Source organism: Dasypus novemcinctus, chromosome 5 (genome assembly GCF_030445035.2).
Source record: "Dasypus novemcinctus isolate mDasNov1 chromosome 5, mDasNov1.1.hap2, whole genome shotgun sequence".
NCBI classification, from domain to species: Eukaryota; Metazoa; Chordata; class Mammalia; order Cingulata; family Dasypodidae; genus Dasypus; species Dasypus novemcinctus.
The window spans coordinates 120,496,147-120,518,340 of NC_080677.1; the positions used below are offsets into that span (position 1 = coordinate 120,496,147).

Genomic DNA, 22,194 nt, shown 5'->3' on the forward strand with positions numbered 1-22,194 from the left:
TAGAACCTGAAAAGAAAGGACAAGGGAGAGGCCTGGAATAGAGTCTAGAAATGAAGATTTTATCAATAAAAGTAACTGAAAGTGTCAAAAGAGTGGTGAAAATAAATTATGACAGATAAAACTCAAATAGTCAGGAATAAAAAACCAAAAATGCAAAGCACTTGTATTCAGAAAACTGCAACTCAATGTTAAAAGAAATAAAAAAAAGGTCTAAATAATTGGAAGAACATTCCATCATCATGGATTGGAAGACGAAATATCATTAAGATGTCAATTCTACTCAAATTGATATACAGATTCAATGCAATCCCAATAAAAATACACCAGCATTTAAAAAAATTTGAAAACACAATTATCAAATTTATATGGAAGGGTAAGGGTCCTAAATAGCCAGAAACATCATAAAAAGGAAAAGCAAACCCTCATCTCCAGACTTTAAATCATATTACCTAGCTACAGTGGTAAAAATAGCATGGAATTGGCATAAAGACATATATACCAATAGAACCAAACTGATGGTTCACAGACCCTCACATGTATGGTCAAGTGATTTTCTGACTACCTTGTCAAACCCACACAACTTGGGCAGAACTGTCCATTCAACACATGGTGCCAAAAGACCTGGATATCCATAGCTGAAAGAAGGAAAGAGGATCCCCATCTCACACTTTGTATTAATCAGCCAAAGGGGTACTGATACAAAATACCAGAAATTGGTAGGTTTTTATAAAGGATATTTATTTGGGGTAGGAGCTTACAGATACCAGGCCTTGAAGCATAAATTACTTCCCTCACCAAAGTCTTTTTGGAGAAAGATGGCTGCCAATATCTGTGATGGTTCAGGCTTCCTGGGTTCCTACGTTCTTGGGGCTTGCTTTTCTCTGGGTTCAAGGATCCTTTCTTCCTGGGGCTGGCTTCGCTTTCCTCTGCATGCTGACTTCCCGGGGCTCCAGATTAAGTCTTCAGCATCAAACTCCAACATCAAAACTCCAACAGTGAAAGCCCTCAACTCTGTTCTTCACCATGCCTTTTATCTGTGATTTCCATCCACGAAGGGGTGGGGATTCAACACCCTAATCATAACTCAATCATGCCCAGGTACAGGTCAGATTACAAGCATAATCTAACATTTCTTTTTGGAATTCATCAATTATATCAAACTGCTTCACACCTTATCCAAACATTAACTTAAAATGGATCAAAAACCTGAAAATAAAAGAACCATACAACTTCTAGAAGAAATTGTAGGAAAATATCTTCAAGACTTGGTAGTAGGTAGTGGATTCTAAAGGAGATAAATGGAGGACTGAGACAGACTATTATTATTTTTTTTTCTCTCTCCTTCCCTGCCCCCAGTTTCTGCTGTGTCGGTTGTATTCTTGTCAGCAGCACCTGGAATCTGTGTCTCTTATTTTTTTTGGTTATTGCGTCATCTTGCTACATCAGCTGTCTGTGTGTATGGCACCATTCCTGGGCAGGCTGCACTTTCTTTGCGCTTGGCAGCTCTCCTTTCGGGGCGCACTCCTTGTGCGTGGGGCTCCCCTACATGGGGGACACCTCTGCATGGCACGGCACTCCTGTGTGCATCAGCACTGTGCATGCGTCAGCTCATTCCACGGGTCAGGAGGTCCTGGTTTTGAACCTTGGACCTCCCATGTGGTAGGCGGACACTCTATCCATTGGGCCAAATCCGCTTCTCTGAGATGGACAATTGAGGTTTAGTGTATGTAGAAGTTTTAATTGGCTTTACTGTAAAAGTGTGGAAATGTATAGAGTGGATGGTAACATATAGTGATTAACAGTTATTTTGTAAATGGGGATGTGACTGAAAAGGATAGTCGAGGTATGTATATGCCAATTGACAGAATGATAGAGAAGAATCTAGGAACTTAATAGCACAGTAAACCAAGAGGTGGATGAGAATTGTGGTTGATGGTACAGTTGCTAGAGTGTCCTTGGGTGAGCTAGACCAAACGTACATCACTACTGCAGGGTGGTGGGAATGTGGGGAAGCATGGAAAAATACAACTGGGGGGACCTATGGACTGTAGTTAGCAGTAATAATATAATATTTTTGCATCTATGTCAAAGATGTACTGTGTTGATAATGTGGCAGTATGGAAAGTGTTAGCCAAATGTACACTATGTACATGGTAACAATCAGATGATATTATCTTATCTGTAACAAATGTTCCACCACAGTGTTGATTAACCGGTGTAGTGATTGTTTTACAAGTTTACAACTTCTGTCATAAAAAATATATTTAAAACATAATAACAGGGTGGTTTGGGGGGAAATACACCAAATGTAAGATCAGGGCTATAATTAGCAATAAGAGTTTAACAATGTTCTTTTCATAATTTGTAACAAATGTTTCACGACAATGCAAGGCATTGGTGGAGGGTTGATACATGGGACCTCGGTATGATGTTATGCATGTTTGCTATGTAAGTCCACGACTTTTACTATACACTTATTGTTTATGTATGTTTATGTATGAGTGATATAGTTCAATAAATAAAAAAACAAAACCATTAGCCTTAATTTTTGAAATTACACCTTTCCCCAATGTGGATTGCAAAGTATTATTTCACCACATTTATCAATAGCCTTTCTTTTGCTTAAATATGAAACATTTACTTATTCTACCTCTTTCTATTCTCACATGTTGCAATCTGCCAAGGCACTGACCTACCTTGTTTTGTACCAGGCTTGGCTCACTTCATCCTACTATCCTTGTATTTCAGTATGGATGTTGATTCTTTTTTTAACACTCCTGGCTCATCGTTCTCTAAACTTGTCATATCTAAGGGCATTACTTCCACTCTCCCTTCAACATTCACAGGCGGCTCTTTATAGAAGAGTTCCAAATGATAAAACACTGTCAATTTGGAACTTTCCAAACTCCTGCACACAGATACTTAGCCAACCTTCTTAAATTTCAATCCCACATTAATCTGTCCATGGTCAGCATTAATCATTCAATCACTTTCTCTGAAGTGGGCATTTATCTTTTGTCTTCAGACCAATTATGTACCTCACCATTTCAACAATGTCACTCATAGCACTTCAGATTCTCAGGCTAATCTTTGTTCTTTTACCAACTAGATTGCCAAATCCCAGTTTTGGGTAAATCCCACTATACCATCGCTCCATTCTTTTTTTCAGATTACCAACTGCTCAAGAATATAATAAAACAAAGCCAATTTGTTCCATTATCAATCCATGAAACTTAGACTCACCTGGTTTTCCACACTATTGCTTGTCAAATCTTACTTATTTTTAACATCATATCACATGTCCCACAATACTTATTCCAAATCTTTCTATTCTTCTCTGGCTCCTAACTTCATTCCCCCAACTTTTAATTCACTGTAAAAATAACATTACCTTCAAATTTATTCTGAAGATCAAAGTCATCAAATGAAAGTTTCCTCTGCTACTTTTTTAAAACAATTACCCACATCTTTCCCCATCCCTCTTCTACTCTCAATTTAGTGCCAGCATTGGGAGATTAGGGTCTCCACTATGATGGCCTTGGTCCATCAGTATCCCTATTTTCTCATATACCTTCCAGCTTTCCATTTTCCTTTGTTTTCTTACCTTACACATGTGAGCAAATCTCTCCCACAAAAATATACACCACCACTACCACCAAAACTACTCTATTTCTTCAAGATGTTACAGATGTAAGATACTACCTTCTTCAAGAGGATGAGTTCCCAAAACTTTTTTTTTTTTTTAAAGCCTTCTAAGGCTTTTTTAATTTTTATTTTTCTCTAGAGGAGGTACTGGGTGTTGAACCTGAGACCACATACATGGGAAGAAGGCACTCAAACCACTGAGCTATACGTACTCTCCCAAAACTCCATTCTTACTTGTCCAAATACTACTTATTTCTCAAAGCAAATTCTAAGGTCTGCTTGACAAAGTCCAAAAGAGTTATCCTTTCTCTTTACCTCCTTTGAGCATTTAATCACACTTATTCTTTATATGGCTCAATTTTCTCATCTGTGAAATATCTTTGTGAGGATTAAATAAGATAATTATCTGTAATGATTGTCACAGATAATTACAGAACCTGACACACAGCAAAAATGCAAAGAATATTTTTTCATTAGTATCAAGTTGTAAAAGTCATATAAAAGTAGTACTAGCAATTCTTGTTGTAGGTATTACTGTTATTACTCTATTGTTTAAATGAGTTCTTGATAGGACTCCCTAAATGGTAAGCTGAGGGTACAGACCACGAGATTATATTGGATTTAATAAAAGAATCTAAGAAGACTTAATATTGTTAATATGATAATTCTGCCCAAATTGTTCTATGGATTCAACGAAATTTTTATAGAAATTCCAGTTGGCTTTTTTTTTTTTCTTTTGACAGAAATTGACAGCTGATTTTAAAAATCATATAGGGAGCAGATGTGGTTCCCAAGTGGGAAGGAGTTGAGTGCCTATTTCCCACTGGGGAGTTTCCTGGTTTGGTTCCCAGTCCCTTCTAGAAACAAACAAAAACAAACAAACAAACAAACTCAGGGAAGCCGATGTGGCTCAGTGGTTGAGTGCCAGCTTCCCACATATGAGGTCCTAGGTTAAATCGCTGGCCCCAGGACCTCAAAAAAAAAAAATCATAGAAATGCAAAAGACTCAGGTTAGCCAAAGCAATCTAGAAAAGAACAAAGTTGGAGAACTCAAGTAGGAGTATTTCCCTACTTCAAAACTTACAATAAAGCCACAGCAATTCAAAAAATGTGGTAATGGAATAAGGATGGATATAAAGAAGAGAAGAGACCCAGAAGTCCAGAAAGAAGCACTTATATTTATGGTCAACTGATCTTTAACAATATTGCCAAGATAATTTATAGAGAAAGAACAGTGTTTTTAACAAATGGTGCTAAGACAATGGGATATGCACATGCAAAATAATGAAGTTTGACTCCTACTTAACACCACCACATGTAAAAATTAACTCAAAATGAATTATACATCTAAAAAGTATGAGCTAAAACTATGAAACTCTTAGATGAAAACACAGGGACAAATCTTCACGACTTTTTGTTTGGCTGTAGATTCTTAGATATGACACCAAAAACACAAACAACCAAAGGAAAAAAATACATAGATTGGACTTCATAAAAATTAAAACTTTTGTGCTACAAAGGACATAATAAAAAAAGTGAAAAAGATAATTTACAGACTAGGAGAACATATTTGCTAATCATACATTTGATAAGGGCCTAGTAACCAGAATATGTAAAGAACCCTTACAACGGAATAGTAAAAAGACAAATAACCCAATTTAAAAACAGGCAAAGACTTGAATAGACATTTCTTCAAAGACAACATACAGCCACTAAGCAAAACCACAATGTGATACAAATTTACACCCAGTAGGATCAAACCCTGGACCCTCCTTAGACAGATGCTCTATCAGTTGAGTCACATCCATTTCCCTTATTGAACTTAATCTCACAAGGTACACTGAACTCTTACAAATTCCCTAGAGTGATATTTAATGGACTACTCTGCATTACACAGAAAACACCTAGCTTCCAGTATTCTTTTCATTGCAGTACTTCTTTTGATGAAATTGCTCTGTGTTATAGTAGGTCCTATAAAGTCTAAAGATAAGAAAGACTGTCAGTACCATAAGGACGGTACAGTGATTAAGAGGATAGGCTCTACATTCAGAAAATCTGGACTCAGACTTTGTCTATACCATTTATTAGTTGTGCAACCTTGGCCATGTGATTAAATCCCTTTGTGCCTGAGTTTCTTCATCTTAACAATGGAATTAAGAATAGTTAAGTGTAACTCACAGGGTGAGGTGAGGTTTAAATGAGCTACTGTATATTTAAAATTGTGCACAGTACATAGCAAGCACTCAATAAATGTTAGGAGTTATTACTGTCTTCATCAAAATATGTACAGGGATTCGGCAAAGACAAAACTTCCCTCTCTGTGTTTCAACATGGCTGGTCAAGAAAAAAAGAATTTCACTACTAGAAAAACACCTAGTATTATATCTTACACCCAGAAGGCATTCAAATATTTATTGGGTGAATGAATACAGAAAAATGGGGAGAAAAAGAATGACTTTTCAGGAAAACTTTTCTTCTTCTTCCTTTGGATGATAGAAGTTGAAGAAGAGAACCAAAGGTTAACTGAGTAGACAAATTTTATAAATCCTTTATTTAGTGTACTATAGCTCATTTCCACATAGTTATATCAAGGGAATCAACAGAATGTTTATTATTATTCATGTGTCAGTAGAAAATCTACGACTTAAAAGCTAGTTTTCCAATAAATTAATAACTGAAAAAAGAAAATCAAGAGGATTTCTGGGTGATATAATTGATTTTCCTCTGTTTTGCTACAAGGAAGAGATGAAGCAGGCAAGGATAAGTAAAAATTTATCTCCCTACAAAAACATGAACAGGGTTTCTGTTGAAAAGCTATGGAATGAAACAACCTCTACCTGCCAGTGCACAAACTAATCAGAAGCAAAAGTGTAAACACTGGAAAAGTTTGACTTTCCTTACTCGGAAATGTAAGCGTAGTCTTGAGTCTAGGGGCAATGAAATGTAAATGAAAACTTCTAGGGTTTTTCTGGGAAAGATTTCCTCCTTGATAAGAAACTTTCTGGCCCTTACTTCCTGCTTTGAGGCACTGTGTAACAGCATGGTCCTCATATCTGCAGTAGTCATGACAAAACAGCCAAAAGAATTGTAGAGCTCCAACCTAGCACCTGGTAACTTTGAGCTGTAGGATCTACCATAGGATAATTTGCCTCCATGCTTCTTGATATGTAGGAGGAAAATTAAAATCTCAATTTGTTTTGGCAACTTGTCTTTTGATATTTCTATTTCTTTCAGCAAAAAGCATTTGTAATTTTAACAGATCTCCTGACTTTATTTATCATCTAGTTTTTCTCATCCTTAATATTTCCATCTCTGTTTTTATTCTGCTTTCTGGGAGATTTCTTCAATTTTATCTTCCAACATTAATTTAGCTAGTTATACACATCCACACACACATTTTTAAAAAAAATTTCTGCTACAATATTTTAAATTTCCAAGTGCTCTTTCTTGGTTTCTGTTGCTTTTGCTTCTTTAGTAAACAGCCATGAAACAAAAACAGGTGCTACATTTTCTCTTATCTTCTATGTTAATTATAGTTATTTTCAAGTTCTCTTCTGTTTCTGAATTCCTTTTCTCTATTTCTGCCTTTGTTTTTCTTGTTAAAATCTTTCCTTAAATATCTGGTTATTCTTAGCAGCCCATTAATATTTAAAAGTTAATAACTCTGAAATAGCTGACTGGAAGTTTGTAGAATGGTGGCTTTGAATGGGCAATCCGTAGGGACTTCAAACATCAGTCTCTCTATCTTTTTCTCTTGGGTTGGTCAATTTCCCCAGGAAGAATTCTGTTGTCCCCAACTGGGCTCCTTTAATATTATATCAAATAGTGGTAAGTGCAAAGTTTTAATTCATTTACATGTTTGTCGTATGTCCACCCACCAACCCAACCATCAGAATACAAGGTGCTTGAATGAAGGAAGAGATTTTTGTCTTTTGCTGTTGTTGTTTATTTCTATATCCCTTGGGCCCAGAACAAATGAAAATGTCAGCATTCAGCAATTATGCGGTGAATGAATAAATCAATAGTGATTTATGGAGCACTTACTATGTGTCAGAAACTATGCTATTTCATAATTACAAACGCAAGTAATCCTTAAATCACTATGTGTGTGATAGAATTCCATTTTACCAATGAGCTGAGGTATAGAAAAGTTGGATAATCTGACTGCAGAAACTACGGAGACTGAACTTGAAACCCAGTGTCTGTGTAACTTCATAATTCATCTTAATCACTGTCTTCTACAGAGTAACCATGTAGCATTAGCCCTGAAGAATAAGAATCTACTGCTTCACCACATGCTAATGATATGTTGTATGCTGCCCTAGTTAGACTTAATCTGAACAGTTTGTCCAATTTTGGATTTCTAATTTTAAAAGGAACTGACCAAATATATTTAGGAAAAGGTTCACAAACTATGCCACAAAGAAGGGAGGGCTGGAGAAATTAGAAATATTCAGTCTGAATAGGAAGAGTTAAGGGAAAGCAGAGGAGACAATGATTTGATAAAGGCAGAATATGATAGAGACCAAGAGTATAGTCTTCTGAGTTAGATATCTGCATTCTTCTCTCAACAGTGCCATCTTAGGCAAATTACTTAAACTCTGTTTCTTCATCTGTAGAAGGGTGAAAACAAAAACACCTGGTACATCTAGTTCAAGGTAACTGTAAATAAAGGTTGAATTAGATAATAAATGCATTTAACACAATGCCAGGCAAAGAACACGCTCAATCATGCTCAAGTCTTGAGACTAGCCTCAAGATACTGTTAAACAGTAAAGCTAAGCAATGTTAGGCTACTTAAAACTGGAAATTTTACCAATAAGTTAGCAGAAACCAATTTTGGGGTAGCTTGTTCTAGAAAAAAGGTTTTACAAAATCATCTCCTTTTTCCAATATGGCAACTAGCTTGTTGACCTTCAAAACAGAACGCTTTCTCTTCTTTTTTAAAAATCAATTTATTATTCAGAGTAATATTTTGAAATTTATATAAGACCTTCCCTTAGTTTTGACATTTAACAAATTGTAAAAAAGTAACACAACTTTATAGTAACAAGTTTAAACAAAACAATATTAAAAAGCAGAACAAAGGTAAAGCTAATCCTTTCTTCCCCTATTATTCATCTCACCCCCTAAGGTAACCAATATTATAAATACAAATGCTTTTCATAAGTTTTTTTTCCCAAAATTACTACGTATATACTAACTCAAAAGCTTACCTCCAGATAGATGGATGGTGGATTATGCTCCCCACCAAATTTGTCCAATAGGGCCTCTATATGTTCCTGTGTCAACTTAATCATTTGTTTGATATTCCACACCTAAAAAATATTATAAAAGAATTTAAAGTCAGTTAGGATGTGAACTAGAAATATTTTAATATAGACAACTACAATGTAATAACCGTCAGTGTTCCTTGAAGTTTAGAGATTATAGGTTCCCTTTTATTATTAAACATCTTTAAGTTTCTTTTCTGCACTAGTAATACAATACATTCTCAACTATAATACGTATTAGAGTGCACTATGAAAATCTCTTTTCAAAGCCTTTCCTATATTCCAAGGTCCCCTGCCAACAAAGTAACTGCTGTTTATAGTTTTGTGGATATAGTTTTACTTCTTTTTATGCATGTAAATAATATACATACATATATAAAATACACAACTATATAACTATATATAAAAACAATTTCACATTTTTTTTTCACTGAACATTCTTCAGAATTCTTTCCAAGGTCAGTATATATATATTTAACTCCTTTTTAATGGTTACATAGACATTCATTTCATAATATGCCTATGACACTAATTACTTGAATGATCTTCAAACTGCAATGGTAACTAGGGGTTGGGTGGCCATGGATAATTTTAAGAGAACTGATTTTCAGAACTTCAATTTTTATTTGTACTTTCCCTAACTGATCTTAAAAACTATTTCTCCTTTCTTGCTTCCTCTTTTAAAATTACCATTCTCTACTTTACAAAAGTAAGGCAAATCTCTCATCTACCTCAAATCCTACTAAGGTGCGTTGCTCTGAGAAATATAAATTCCAAGGTGCCTAACAAACAGAAATCTAAAAAAATGGAGAAAGTCCCTTGAGATAAAAGGAGAAAAAAAACAACAACTAAGGGCAAGGCCTTATTTTATTAATGAAATTAATTCTTGGCACAGCCACAAGCCTTATTTATCCATCACAATATTTGACTGTAAATTAATTTATCCAGTTAGTCAGCCTGTCTGCATAGAATACAGAAATGTGGAGGGTGTTATAGAAGTACATATTAACATACTTAAAGATAATACTTAATGAAAAATGGGTCCAATCTATCTCACTGGTTTGACGTTGAGAATGGCTTTGCACATTATGTATGTGGTAGGTACTGTCTATAAATTGTGTGATCTAAATCTGCAGCTTAAATTTTGAACGAGATGTATTTAATGCAAATACACTAGAAATTATGCCTTTTGAAACTATTTAAAGTGTAAAGAAAAAATGTTATATAGCAATTAAAAAACGTACAAAGGGGGACTCAATAAGCAAAATGGTCTCAAGATCCTTGCTATAGGGAAGCGGATGCGGCTCAAGTGATGGGGTGAGCTGAGTGTCCGTGCAGCCCGCACAGCGACAAAGGGCCTGCGCATGTGAGTCAGGCAGCAAAATAATGACGTAACAAAAGAGAGATGAAGGGGAGAGTCAAGGTGAAGTGCAGCAGAAATCAGGAACTGAGGTGGCACAACTAACAGGGAACCTTTTCCACCTCAGAAGTCCCCAGGATTGAATGCCGGTGAATCCTAGAGGAGAAAAAATAAGAAGAGAAGACCAAAAGAGAAAATAGATACAGAAGATCACATAGTGAATGGATACAGACAGCAAAAACAGCAGGGTGGAGGGGGTAAGGGATGGGGGAAAATAAATAAATCTTTAAAAAAAAGAAGATCCTTGGTATATTCAATAATTTTCTTACTGGAGGACATTTAGATAATCCTATTTTTCTCAATTTTAAACACTGCTTCAATGTACAGCTGAAATGCCTTTCTGTGCAAAGGTGCTAGTTTTCTTTTGGATTTTTAGGTATAGGATTCCTGGATTGAATGAAAAGCACATTTAAAAATTTAATAAATATGTCAAATGGTTCTTCCAAGAATATATATACATATCAAGTCTACTCATATCCACTGGGTATGAGTATACCCGTTTCCCCACAATCTCACCAACACTGGGTAATATCAACTTCTAAACGTTTGCTAACCAGACGTGATCTTGTTAGGCTGAGCATTTTTTCACATTTATTGGCTATTTGAGTTTCTCTTTGGAAAATTTCCTATGAATATTCTTTCTCCCTTTTATTCTATTGAGTTATTTGGTTCTTCTTATTCATAGATGCTGGATATTAATCCTCATTTTCCTACACTTTCACTTGTTTTTCATTTTAAGGTTTTTTGGTCTATATAAAGGCTTGTTACTCAAAATGGTCCATAGACCAACAGCATTACCATCTTCTGGAAGCTTATCTGACTAGAACTGCAGAATTAGGCCTCATCTCAGACATACTTAATTAGAATCTGCACTTTAACAAAATAGCATGGTGATTCATATACACACTAAGAGTTTGAGAGGCAATGACAGAGGTTTTTAATTTTTTCTACAGTCAAATATTGCAATATTTTTCCCTATGACTCCTTTGCTGATTTTCTCATATCCCCCAAAAGTGTTAGGTATCTTCCACTCTTTTCTCTAACGAATGTGACTCTTTAGAAGACCTCATTCAATCTTGTCGCTTTATATGCCAACTACAGACTGGTGAAGTCCAAATTTTTAAATCCAGTTCTGTTCTCTCTTCTCAACTCCAGACTTTTTTTCCCAACTGTTTACTCAACATCTCTACTTGTATAACTAACAAGAATCTCACACTTAACAGGTTCAAAGAGTAAACACTGATTTTTTCTTCCTCCCCACCCCCCACAAAAAACTTGTTTCTCCTATAGTCTCATCATCTCAGAAAATCACAACCTCCTTTCTTTATGTTGGACAAACCAAAAACTTTAGCATCATGCTTGACTCTAGATTTCTACAAGGTTTATTACTTTGCCATCTTTGTTTTTTTCTTTACTCCAGTGCCACCTTATCGATGAGGCATTCTCTGACCACCCCATTTAGAATGGCAACAACCTCTTCATCTCTTCCCCAACCCACAAGCAGTCATTTCTAATCCTTTCCTAATTATTTTCTCCATAACACCTGTCACAACTTATTATATATAGTTTATTTATTAATTTTGTTAATTATACATATCTTCCTACTCCCCAATAGTATATAAAGTCTAGGAGGGCAAGTTTTTCTGTGTTGTTATCTGATGTGACCCCTGAGCCTAGAACAGTAGCTAACATACATTAAACACTCAACTATTTGCTGGGGGAAAAAAATGAATGCTTTCTTTAGATCATCCCTCAAATGATACTTCATCTATGACTTCATTACCACTCAAGCAGAACTGCTTTATAAATCAGAGTTTGATATCCTATGGATATGTTTTTCATGTCTATTAGCTATTTTAAAATCAGAAACATGCTTTTATCTTTTTGTCTGCACATCCCTTATCTTGGTGCCTTAGTCATAAAAGGTATTCATTTTATGCCAGAGATAAGATTTAAGCTGTCTTCAGAATATGATGAGAGAGAAAAAAAAAATCTAATTCAGTGATTCTCTTCTTTGTCCAGTAAGGGCTCTATTATCCAGAGCCTTTGTTCTAAGCTCTATAGATAAAAATAAGTGGAGTTAGTGTAAAGAACCCCTGTTCTAAGGAATAGGAAAGAGAACGGAAATGAGCATAGAGGAGGAATGAGCATAGGGAACAATGAGGAGACTGAGCTGCTGATTAGAATCAAAGTTTCTTGCTGGAGAACAGAAAATGAAAAGATTGGTTAGGGAGAGCAGGACCAAACTATGAGTTATCTGCAAGTCAAGTTTCTGATCTCTCCAAATGAAAGTAATTTTATATCCAAAGAATGAAAACAGAACCACAATGAGTCAGTAGTTGGAATTAGGGAGGGAAGGAAAGTTTGGGAGAGAAAATTCTTTCAAATTTCTCCTAGAAAATTCAGAGAAAGAACATTGATGATACTTATATTAAAAAGTAGAATAAGATATTATAAAGCTAAGAGATACACAGGCTGGCTTTTAAATGCATTTTTTTGAAGAGGGAATATCTATGGTAACAACTCTAAAAAAGGAAATGAAAGAATTTGAAAATGAGAAATAAACACTCCAAGAAAGAGATTAAAAAGATTTCTTAAGCCCCCTCTTGATGTAGAGGGGCACTGGACATAACCATCCCAGGGTCCACAGGATTGGGAATAGAGTATGGATTAGAATGGACTTCCTGGTGTTCTGCTGGGGAACTATTGTGATTAGGAAGGGAAGAAACTATAGTAGTGATATGGAGAGGGTGGCCATGGTGGCTGCTGATGGCAGGGAGACTAAAGAAGAGATATGATGTGGGGGCATTTTCAGGATTTGGAATTGTCCTAGGTGGTGCTGCAGGGACGGATGCTGGACATTGTGTGTCCTGTCATAGACCTCTGGGTGGATTGGGGAAGAGTGTGGACTACAATGTGGACCACTGTCCATGTGGTGCAGCGGTGCTCCAGAATGTATTCACTAGGTGCAGTGGACGTGCCACAATGATGGAAGAGGTAGTTGATGTGGGAGGGTTGGGGTGGGTGGTATATGGGGACCTCATATTTTTTTAATGCAACATTTAAAAGAAAATAAAGAAGGAAAAAAAAAGATTTCTTGAGCACTGTTGATCTCTTCAATAGATCACAGCAATTAAAACCAATTAACCTAAAACCAGCTAACCAAAAGCAATTAGTAAACAACTGATAATGTCTAGTGACCTTACAAATGGCAATATTCCCTCTCCAAAAATAGATTGAGAATTTTAAAGCCTAGATCAAAAGATGCCTATGTTAAAATATTATAAATGCAGACAAATAGTTATGGAAGGAATTAAAGGGTAGCTATCACAAAAGAAAACTACAGCCACTGGCCCATCTCTTCTTTATAAAAGGTATCAGGTCCAGATCATTATATGATTAGTTTCTATCAAAACCTTAAAGAAAATATCATTATAATATTATTAATAGGTGAGAGTGCATAAAAAAGAAAATTTTCTAGATTCATTTGTGAAGCTAGCAAACCCTTGAAAACAAAACTTAATAAAGATAACACACACAAAAAAACACAAAATAATCCGACCTGTGAGGACAAACATCAAACTCTTAAATATCATTCAGCAACATATGTATTTTAAAAATAATACCAAGAAAGGTTACTCCAGATAGGCAAAGGTGATCTTTAGTTAGGAATCCAATAACATAATACTTCATATTAGCAGGTCAAAAGAGAAAACTATAGGACTAGTTCAATAGATGTCAAAAGAACAAATGACTATTGTCAAAGGTAAAAAATAAAAACAGAGACATAGTCCTGAAAGTTCAAGAAAAATGTTAAAAGAATCCTGGTACTGAAACCAAGAAGGCCATGGCATCAGTCTGTCAGTGGGGGAAAAAATCTGAAATATTTCTGAAAACAGAAAACAAATATCTTGACAGAGAAGCCACAACTAATAAATTACAGACCAAAATACAAGAGTATATTCTTCGCAAGATAACTTTAGAAGCACTCCCAAGCTTAAAGACAACAAATATATAGACGAAAGCATGAGGAAATTATAAAGACCTAAATTTAGAATCACATGGTTATTAAAATGAAAAACCAATGAAGTAAACAGACTAAAGCCAGAGAGAGAATTAAAGAACTGGAAGATGATTCTGAGAAAATTATCCAAAAGATAAATGGATGGAAAATATGAAAGGCAGGTTAAACAGAATGAGTAAATCCAGAATCCTTGCAGCACTTTTGTAGTAATGATGTGGGCTGTGGGTGGAAGGCTGTTTGTCTCTTTGTAGATTACCTAAGCTGTATGTGTCCTGACCTGTGGGTGTGGGACAGTGAGAGGCTGCAGCCTTGCCCTTGGTGACCATGGCAACAACTTCAGTCCTGAGAAATAGTTTAGCAATGCAAACGCTATAAACTTTAAATATTCAGGGAAAATGCAAACCATTTGTGATAAAAGCTTATCTAGAATGTATGAAGTCCATGCTAAAAGCTTACCTAGGATGTGGAAGATATATGCTAATTCAAGCCTATTGAGCACTGAAACAAAGAATGATTTGTATAAACAAAGAACGAACTGTAAAAAAGGAACTCAAAAATCTTGTTTGGGGCTCCGGTTTGAAACAGAAAGCTCCAGAGTCCAGCTGGCCATCAATAAATCATTTCTTCCTTCTCAAAATCATTCCTGAGTCCTAGCCTTTCTATACACAAATAATTGAACCTCTCTCAACTTCTACAACAGTTACTATGGATATGCACAGAGCAGTGAAAAATTTTAGTTCCCAGGTGAGACTGAACAATTCAACACTCTGCCTTCTTGTTTCACCTTTCATACTATAAAAAAGTATCCTTTTCATAGCACATTTATTGCCACATTTTCCACAGTTTGTTCTTTGTTGGTTATTTCACTGTTTAAAATGACCCCTTAGTTTAGTGATGAAGTGCTGCCTAGGGTTCATAAGCACAAGAAGATTGCGATGTGCCTTACGGAGAAAATACGTATGTTAGGTAAGCTTCATTCAGACATGCGTTGGCCGTGAATTCATTGGTCATGAGTCAAAAACATATTTTAAATAAGGTGTCTTTAAACAAAAACACATATTAAACAGAGTTATATACTGAATGGCTGACAAAAATGTTGTGACCAGAGGCTTAGTGAAAACGTTCTGCATTTCCAAAGGAGCAATGGTTCAGTATTCACCAATTCGGTGTTCCCAGGAACTTTATGGAACGTAACTACCACAAATAATGAGAACAACTGTACTAAGATTAAAGTAGTACAGTGAGTTCTTACCACAATAGATAAAACTAAATCCAAACCCATGCAGGTTAGAGTGCAGAGAAGTTTTTAGTTTTTAAGTCAAACAAGTGAAAAGAAAGAAATTCAAGGGATGGCATACTTCTTGGTCATAATAAAAGAGGTTGAAAGATAATGAATGACTTCAAGGTAAAAAAAGAAAATAGTTGACAACTAATAAAAAGAAATTGAACTAAAAAAAAAAATACTATTAAAGAAAGAATAGCATGGTAGGCAGACTAATGGACTCTGCAAGATGTCCACATCCTAATTCCCCATAACTTGTGAATGTGTTACCTCATGTGGCAAAAGACACTTTGCAGACATGATTAAATTAAGGATCTTGAGATAGGGGGATAATCCTGGATTATGTGGGTGGGCCCTAAATTTAATCACAAGTATCCTCACAAGAGGGAGGTATAGGGAGATTTAGACTACAGAAGAAAAGGTAATATGAAGACTGAGCAGACAGATTTGAAGATGCTATATTCCTGGCCTTGAAAATGGTGGAAGGGGCCATGAGCCAAGGAATAAAAGGACTGCAGCACTAGAAGCTAGAAAAGGCAAGGAAAAAGATTCTTTCTTAATGCCTCTGGAGATAGTGAGGCCTTGCTGACACCTTAGTTTCAACCATTTCTGACTTGTGACCTCCAAAATCGTAAGAAAATAGATTTGTGTTTTTGTAAGCCATCAAGTACACAATATTTGTTTACAGCAGTCATAGGAAACTAATATAAAAGGGCAACTAACAAACATCAGGGCAAATTTAAATCAGTGCAGACTATATAAGAAAAACAATGATGACAACTAATAGAGAAATGGCCAGCATTAAAGCATTCTAAGACCCATATATTATTCGAGAAGAGAAATCCTGGAAGAGATGTTAAAACAACAAAGGAGCAGCTTGAAGGGGCTCCTACCAGCCAAATTTGGGAGATTTTTAGCAAAAAGAGTAAAGACTATAACTGATTGTAACACATGTCATAAATAAAAACATAAAAATCCATAAATCCATGAATAACTAAAAGATAGGGGTGGGGGAGCATTTGCCGTCACTTTTAAGTGACAATAACAACTACAGAACATTGACCATTAAAGGAAAACAGACATTATTCTGCCTTTTCAGGAAAAATTATACTTACTCCTGTTTTATAGGGGGAAGTTCTGCTTTATAAAAGAATGCCAGCTAATGTAAAATAATTGATTCAGGAAAGGATCAAGAGATGCTAAAATTACTACGTGAAAAGTTCATGGGGAAAAGGACATTCACATGATGTCAAAATATTTCCCCACATATTAAAGGCAAAAGGAAAAATATACCTTTACAAGGAGAGATACTGCTTAGAATCACTAACAGTAGGACAATCTGACATGTGCCTCATGATGTGGTGCAACATTATTGATACATTATTACCCATGAAGTATAAGTGGAAAACATTTAAATAGAATCTAATCAAAGTTTATATTTAGCTTCTAGTTTAGAAGAAATATAGCAGATAAAGAAACATGTCTGAAGTACCAAAATGAAATAACCAGACAAATACGGAATGTGGGACATTCTAATACATAAGATAAATGCTCTGTCTTCAAAAGTCAATACCACTATAATATGACAACTCCAAATGTGGAAATTCAACATAACAACTCCTGGATTCTTCAATGAAACATGCCATGGAGAAACAAAAAGGTGGGTGGAACAGTTTAAAACTAAAAGACAACAATTACTAAAAGAACAGGGACGGGAATCAGAAATAAGCCTACAAGGTGCTGTATCTGTGTCTATAATTTTTTGTTTACAACTATCTGAAGCAAATATGATAAAAGACAATTCAACAAAGCTAGGTAATAGTCACATGGATGTTCATCCTATTATTCCTTATACCTTTCTATATGCTTGAAACAGTTCACAACTTGGGAGGGAGGGAAGAAACTGGCCAGCTCCTCCCCAAAATAAAATATACTAAAGCTCTCTTTACTTTTTATAATTATGATAGCCCTAAGTTTGTCTGCTCCTAGAGGAAAGCCTATGAATACATAAGACAGGCATTCTTTTAAAGACATTCTTTAAAAAGCTTAGACCTATTACTGCTTCCTACTGAAATCAACTTTACTCATGAATATGGATGTTCAAGAATCACAAGACTGCAAAAATCCAACAAAAGGAAAGAGAGAGATCATAATGAAGAAAATAAATGCCCAAGGATGAAACTGAACTAATGTGTGTAAAAAAAAGAACTTAAAAAATTTACTACTACACTTGTAAAGATAGTAAATCTCCAAACAAAATCAATGTTTAAAAAAAAGGTTTTTCAGGACAGTAGATATTATTAGAAAAACATTTTGGGAGAATAGGTAAATAACAAAATGAACACTGATTAATACCATAGTAGAGATTTATAATATAAAGTTAAAGAAAATCTCCCAGAAGGCAGAGCAAAAAAAGAGTAAAAAGTTGAAGTGATGTTAAGAATACACTTAGGAGGAGGAAAATTGTGGGAAGATGCCAGATTAGAAAGCTCCAGGATAGGGAGGAACTGTCTGAATCAATTATTTTGAAATTATGAAATGAACACTGTACAGCAAGTGGAACCACTGAGCTAGAGGAAGAGGCTGGTAAATTACAATAAATATCAGCGACTATTACCCTCTCAGTAGCAGCTGCTATTCCCCATCCCAAAACCATTAGCAGGGAAGCAGATGTAGCTCAAGAGCCTGGATTCCCATCTACCATACGAGAGGTCCAGGATTCAATTCCTGGGGCCTGCTGGTGAAGACAAGCTGGCCCACATGGTGAACTGGCCTGAGCAGAGAGCTGGCCCATGCTGCGTGCAGCTCTGTGTGGTGAACTGGCCCAAGCAGAGTGCTGGCCCACGCAGAAGTGTTGGCCTGAGCAGAGAGCTGGCGCAGCAAGATGCCAGAAAAAGAGAAACAGGAGAGACAATAAGAGACGCAGCAGGGAAGCGGAGTGGACAGGGTGTCCGTCTACCACATGGGAGGGCCGCGGTTCAAACCCCGCGCCTCCTTGACCCGTGTGCAGCTGGCCGTAAGGAGAGCCGCCCAGCGTGAAAGAAAGTGCAGCCTGCTCAGGAATGGTGCCGCACACACGGAGAGCTGAAGCAGCAAAATGACGTAATAAAAAAGAGACAAAGATTCCCGTGCCGCTCTCAACAACAGAAGTGGACAAAGAACACGCAGCCAATGGACATAGAGAACAGACAACGGGGGGGGGGGGGGGGGGGAATAAAATAAATCTTAAAAAAGAAAAAAAGTTGAGTTTAAAATAAATAAATAAATAAGAGACACAGCAGACCAGTGAGCTGAGGTGGCTCAAGAGACTGAGCACCTCTCTCCCACTCTGGAAGGTCCCAGGGTTGGTTCAAGGTCCCAGGGTTGGTTCCTGGATACCATTAGCAGGCAGTAGCTGGGACTGCAGCCGGGATCCAGATGCAGCTTGCTGCTGCTAAGGTAGGTTATGAGGACCTAGTCCTCCAAAATCCAGGAGTGTGTGGTCTGGTCTTTTGATCAACAACTGCAGATTTCCTGGAGCCCACTCTAAGAGCCATTTTTTGAAATTCCCTTAACAAAAGTGTCAGGGAGTCTTAAAACCTCTTTTCTCTTTCCAGTCCCCATTTGGGAACAAAAATAATTTGGAAAAGTCACAAATTGGCAGCCCCAGCCCTCAACAACAACAACCAAAAAAACCCCAAAAAACAAAACAAAACAAAACAACATCTAGCAATCCCAAGGAGTGGGAGAACAAGATTTTCAGAGTTATAATAACATAATACTCAGAATGTCCAGTTAGCAACAAAAAAATTACAAAACACACAAAGAAACAGGAAAGTCTGACCCATTCACAGGAAAAAAAACAATTTGTCAGAAACCATCCCTGAGGAAGATCATACCTGGAACTATTAGTCAAAGACTTTAAATCAACTGTTTTAAATATGTGCAATGAGGTAAAGAAATCCATATACAAAGAACTAAAGGAAATTAGGAAATGTCTGAACAAAATAGAGAGATAGAAAACAAATTTTTGAGCTGCAAAGTTCAGTAACTGAAATGAAAAGCTCATGAGATGATTCAACAGCATATGTAAACAGGCAGAAGCAAGGATCCGCAAACTTGAAGACAAGAAAACTGAACTTATCCAGTGTGAGGAACAGAAAGAAAAAAAATGAAAAAAAATGAACAGAGCCTAAGCGACCTGTGGGACATCATCAAACATACCAACATATGCATTGTTGGTATGTCCAAAAAGGACAAGACAGAGAGAAAAAGTATTTGAAGAAATAAATGAACAGAACTTCCCAAATCTATTGAAAGACATGAATATACACACATATCCAGGAAGCTCAATGAACTCCTAGCAGGATAGACTCTTAAGATATATACACCAAGACACACTATTATAAAATTGTCAAAATTCAAGGACAAAGAGAATTTTGAAAGCAGCAAGAGAGAAATAACTTGCCACATACAAGGGATCCTCTAAGTCTGATGAGCAGATTTCTTATCAGAAACCATGGAGGCCAGAAGATAGTGAGATGACATATTAAGGCCTTAATAAAAAACTGTCAACCAAGAATCTGACATCTGACAAAGTTATAAATGAAGGAGAAACGAAGATACATGTTTATCTCCTAAAAGGAGGAGGCACCTCTTAAAGGCAAGTTCATTACTGAAGACTTGCCTACAAGAAGTACTAAAAGGAGCCCTACAGGGAAGTGGACTTGGCCCAATGGATAAGGCATCTGCCTACCACATGGGAGGTCTGCAGTTCAAACCCCGGGCCTCCTTGACCCATGTGCAGCTGGCCCATGTGCAGTGCTGATGCATGCAAGGAGCGCCATGCCATGCAGGGGTGTCCCCCGCGTAGGGGAGCCCCACGCGCAGGGGAGCCCCACGCGCAAGGAGTACACCAGTAAGGAGAACAGCCCAGTGCGAAAGAAAATGCAGCCTGCCCGAGAATGGTGGCGCATACACGGAGAGCTGACACAAAATGACGCAACAAAAAGAAACAGATTCCCAGTGCCGCTGATAAGGATAGAAGTGGTCACAGAAGAATACAGTGAATGGACACAGAGAGCAGACAACTTGGGGGGGGGGGGGGGGGTGGAGGGGAGAGAAATAAAGAAATAATCTTAAAAAAAAAAAAAAAATGAGGAGTCCTACAGCCTGAAATAAAAGGACACTAGACAGTAACTGAAAGCCACAAGACAAATGGAGAACACTGGTAGTTAACTACATAGGTAAACATAAAATCCTGCATTATTGTACTTATGATTTTAACTGCTCCCCCCCCCCCGATATGACTTAACAGGCAAAAGTATAAAATAACAATTATATCTATATTAATGAGCATACAATGTATAAAGATGTAATCTGAGCCAATAACAATATAAAGAGGGAAAGACAGATATATAAAGAGAGTTTATATACAATAAATATATGAACACATATATAACATGATTAGCCATCAAAGAAATGTATCAACTGTTGATCAGAAAAGTAAACAGTATTTCCTAACAATCCATTCCCAGGTATATACACCCCAAAGAATTGAAAGCTGGAACCGGGACAGATACTTGTACACCAATGTTCATCAGAGCATGATACACAATAGTCAAAAGGCAGAAGCAACCCAAGTGTCCTTCCACAGAAGAATATAAACAAAATCTATATCCTTTCAAGGATATTATTGTACCGTAAAAAAAAGTGAAGTGCTGTGTATGATTTAGTTTATATAAAACACTAAGAATAAGTAAATTCATACAGACAGAAAGCAGGGTAATGGTTACTAAGGGTGGGGGAGGAAAAACAAGCAGTTATTGATAAATGAGTATGAGTTTTGGTTTGGGATAATGAAAAGAGTCTAGAAATAGGTAGAGGTAAAAGTTACACAGTATTGCCCAAGAACTCAGTGTTAAAGAATTGTCAACTTAAAATGGTTACAGTGATTATTTTATACTATTTATATATTTTACAATTAAAAATAAACAATTATTTTTTAAAAGGAATGTACCTAGGAGAGTCAATATCCATTTAATAGGAGTTCCAAATGTAGAGAATAGAGGAAATAAAAAAAGAACTAAGAAATTAAATATACTTTGAGGTAAAGAAGAATTGCAGTGATTCAACTGAAAGGGCTCAGTGAGGGCTTATCTGGATGAGTAAAAAGATTCCTATCTGGATAAATCCTAGTTTCCATGATTAAATTCCAGAAATTCAAAATTGAAAAGAATATCCTAAAATCTTGCTAGAAATAATTAGAATGAACAAATTTTTACATACAACCCCCCAAAATACAAAGAAGAATGTGAATAAGTTGGACCAAATAAAGAAAATACACCCCACAAAAAGTTATATTTAAAAGTAGAGTTAAAGATAGTTACTTTGTCTGCAGTATGGTAAGGTAAGAGTGGTAACAATAAGTCAGGAAAATTAGACGAGGGGCCAGGTTATGAAAGGTTCTGAAAGTCATGGCACATAACTTATATTCTATTTTAAATGAAACGAGAACCTGAAGTTCAAAAGTCAAGGTGGTACCATAATCTGATTTATATTTTTATTAACA

The 22,194-nt window shown here is 36.3% G+C and overlaps 1 protein-coding gene across 1 annotated transcript in view; it reads right to left on the bottom strand.

The window, feature by feature from the left end:
• Positions 1-22,194, bottom strand: part of BRAF (B-Raf proto-oncogene, serine/threonine kinase) — a 169,387-nt gene that overhangs the window by 100,333 nt on the left and 46,860 nt on the right. Inside the window, exon 2 of the mRNA XM_012522922.4 lies at positions 8,862-8,963. Within this exon, the coding sequence (XP_012378376.2) occupies positions 8,862-8,963 (102 nt within the window). The remainder of the gene's footprint in view (positions 1-8,861; positions 8,964-22,194) is intronic.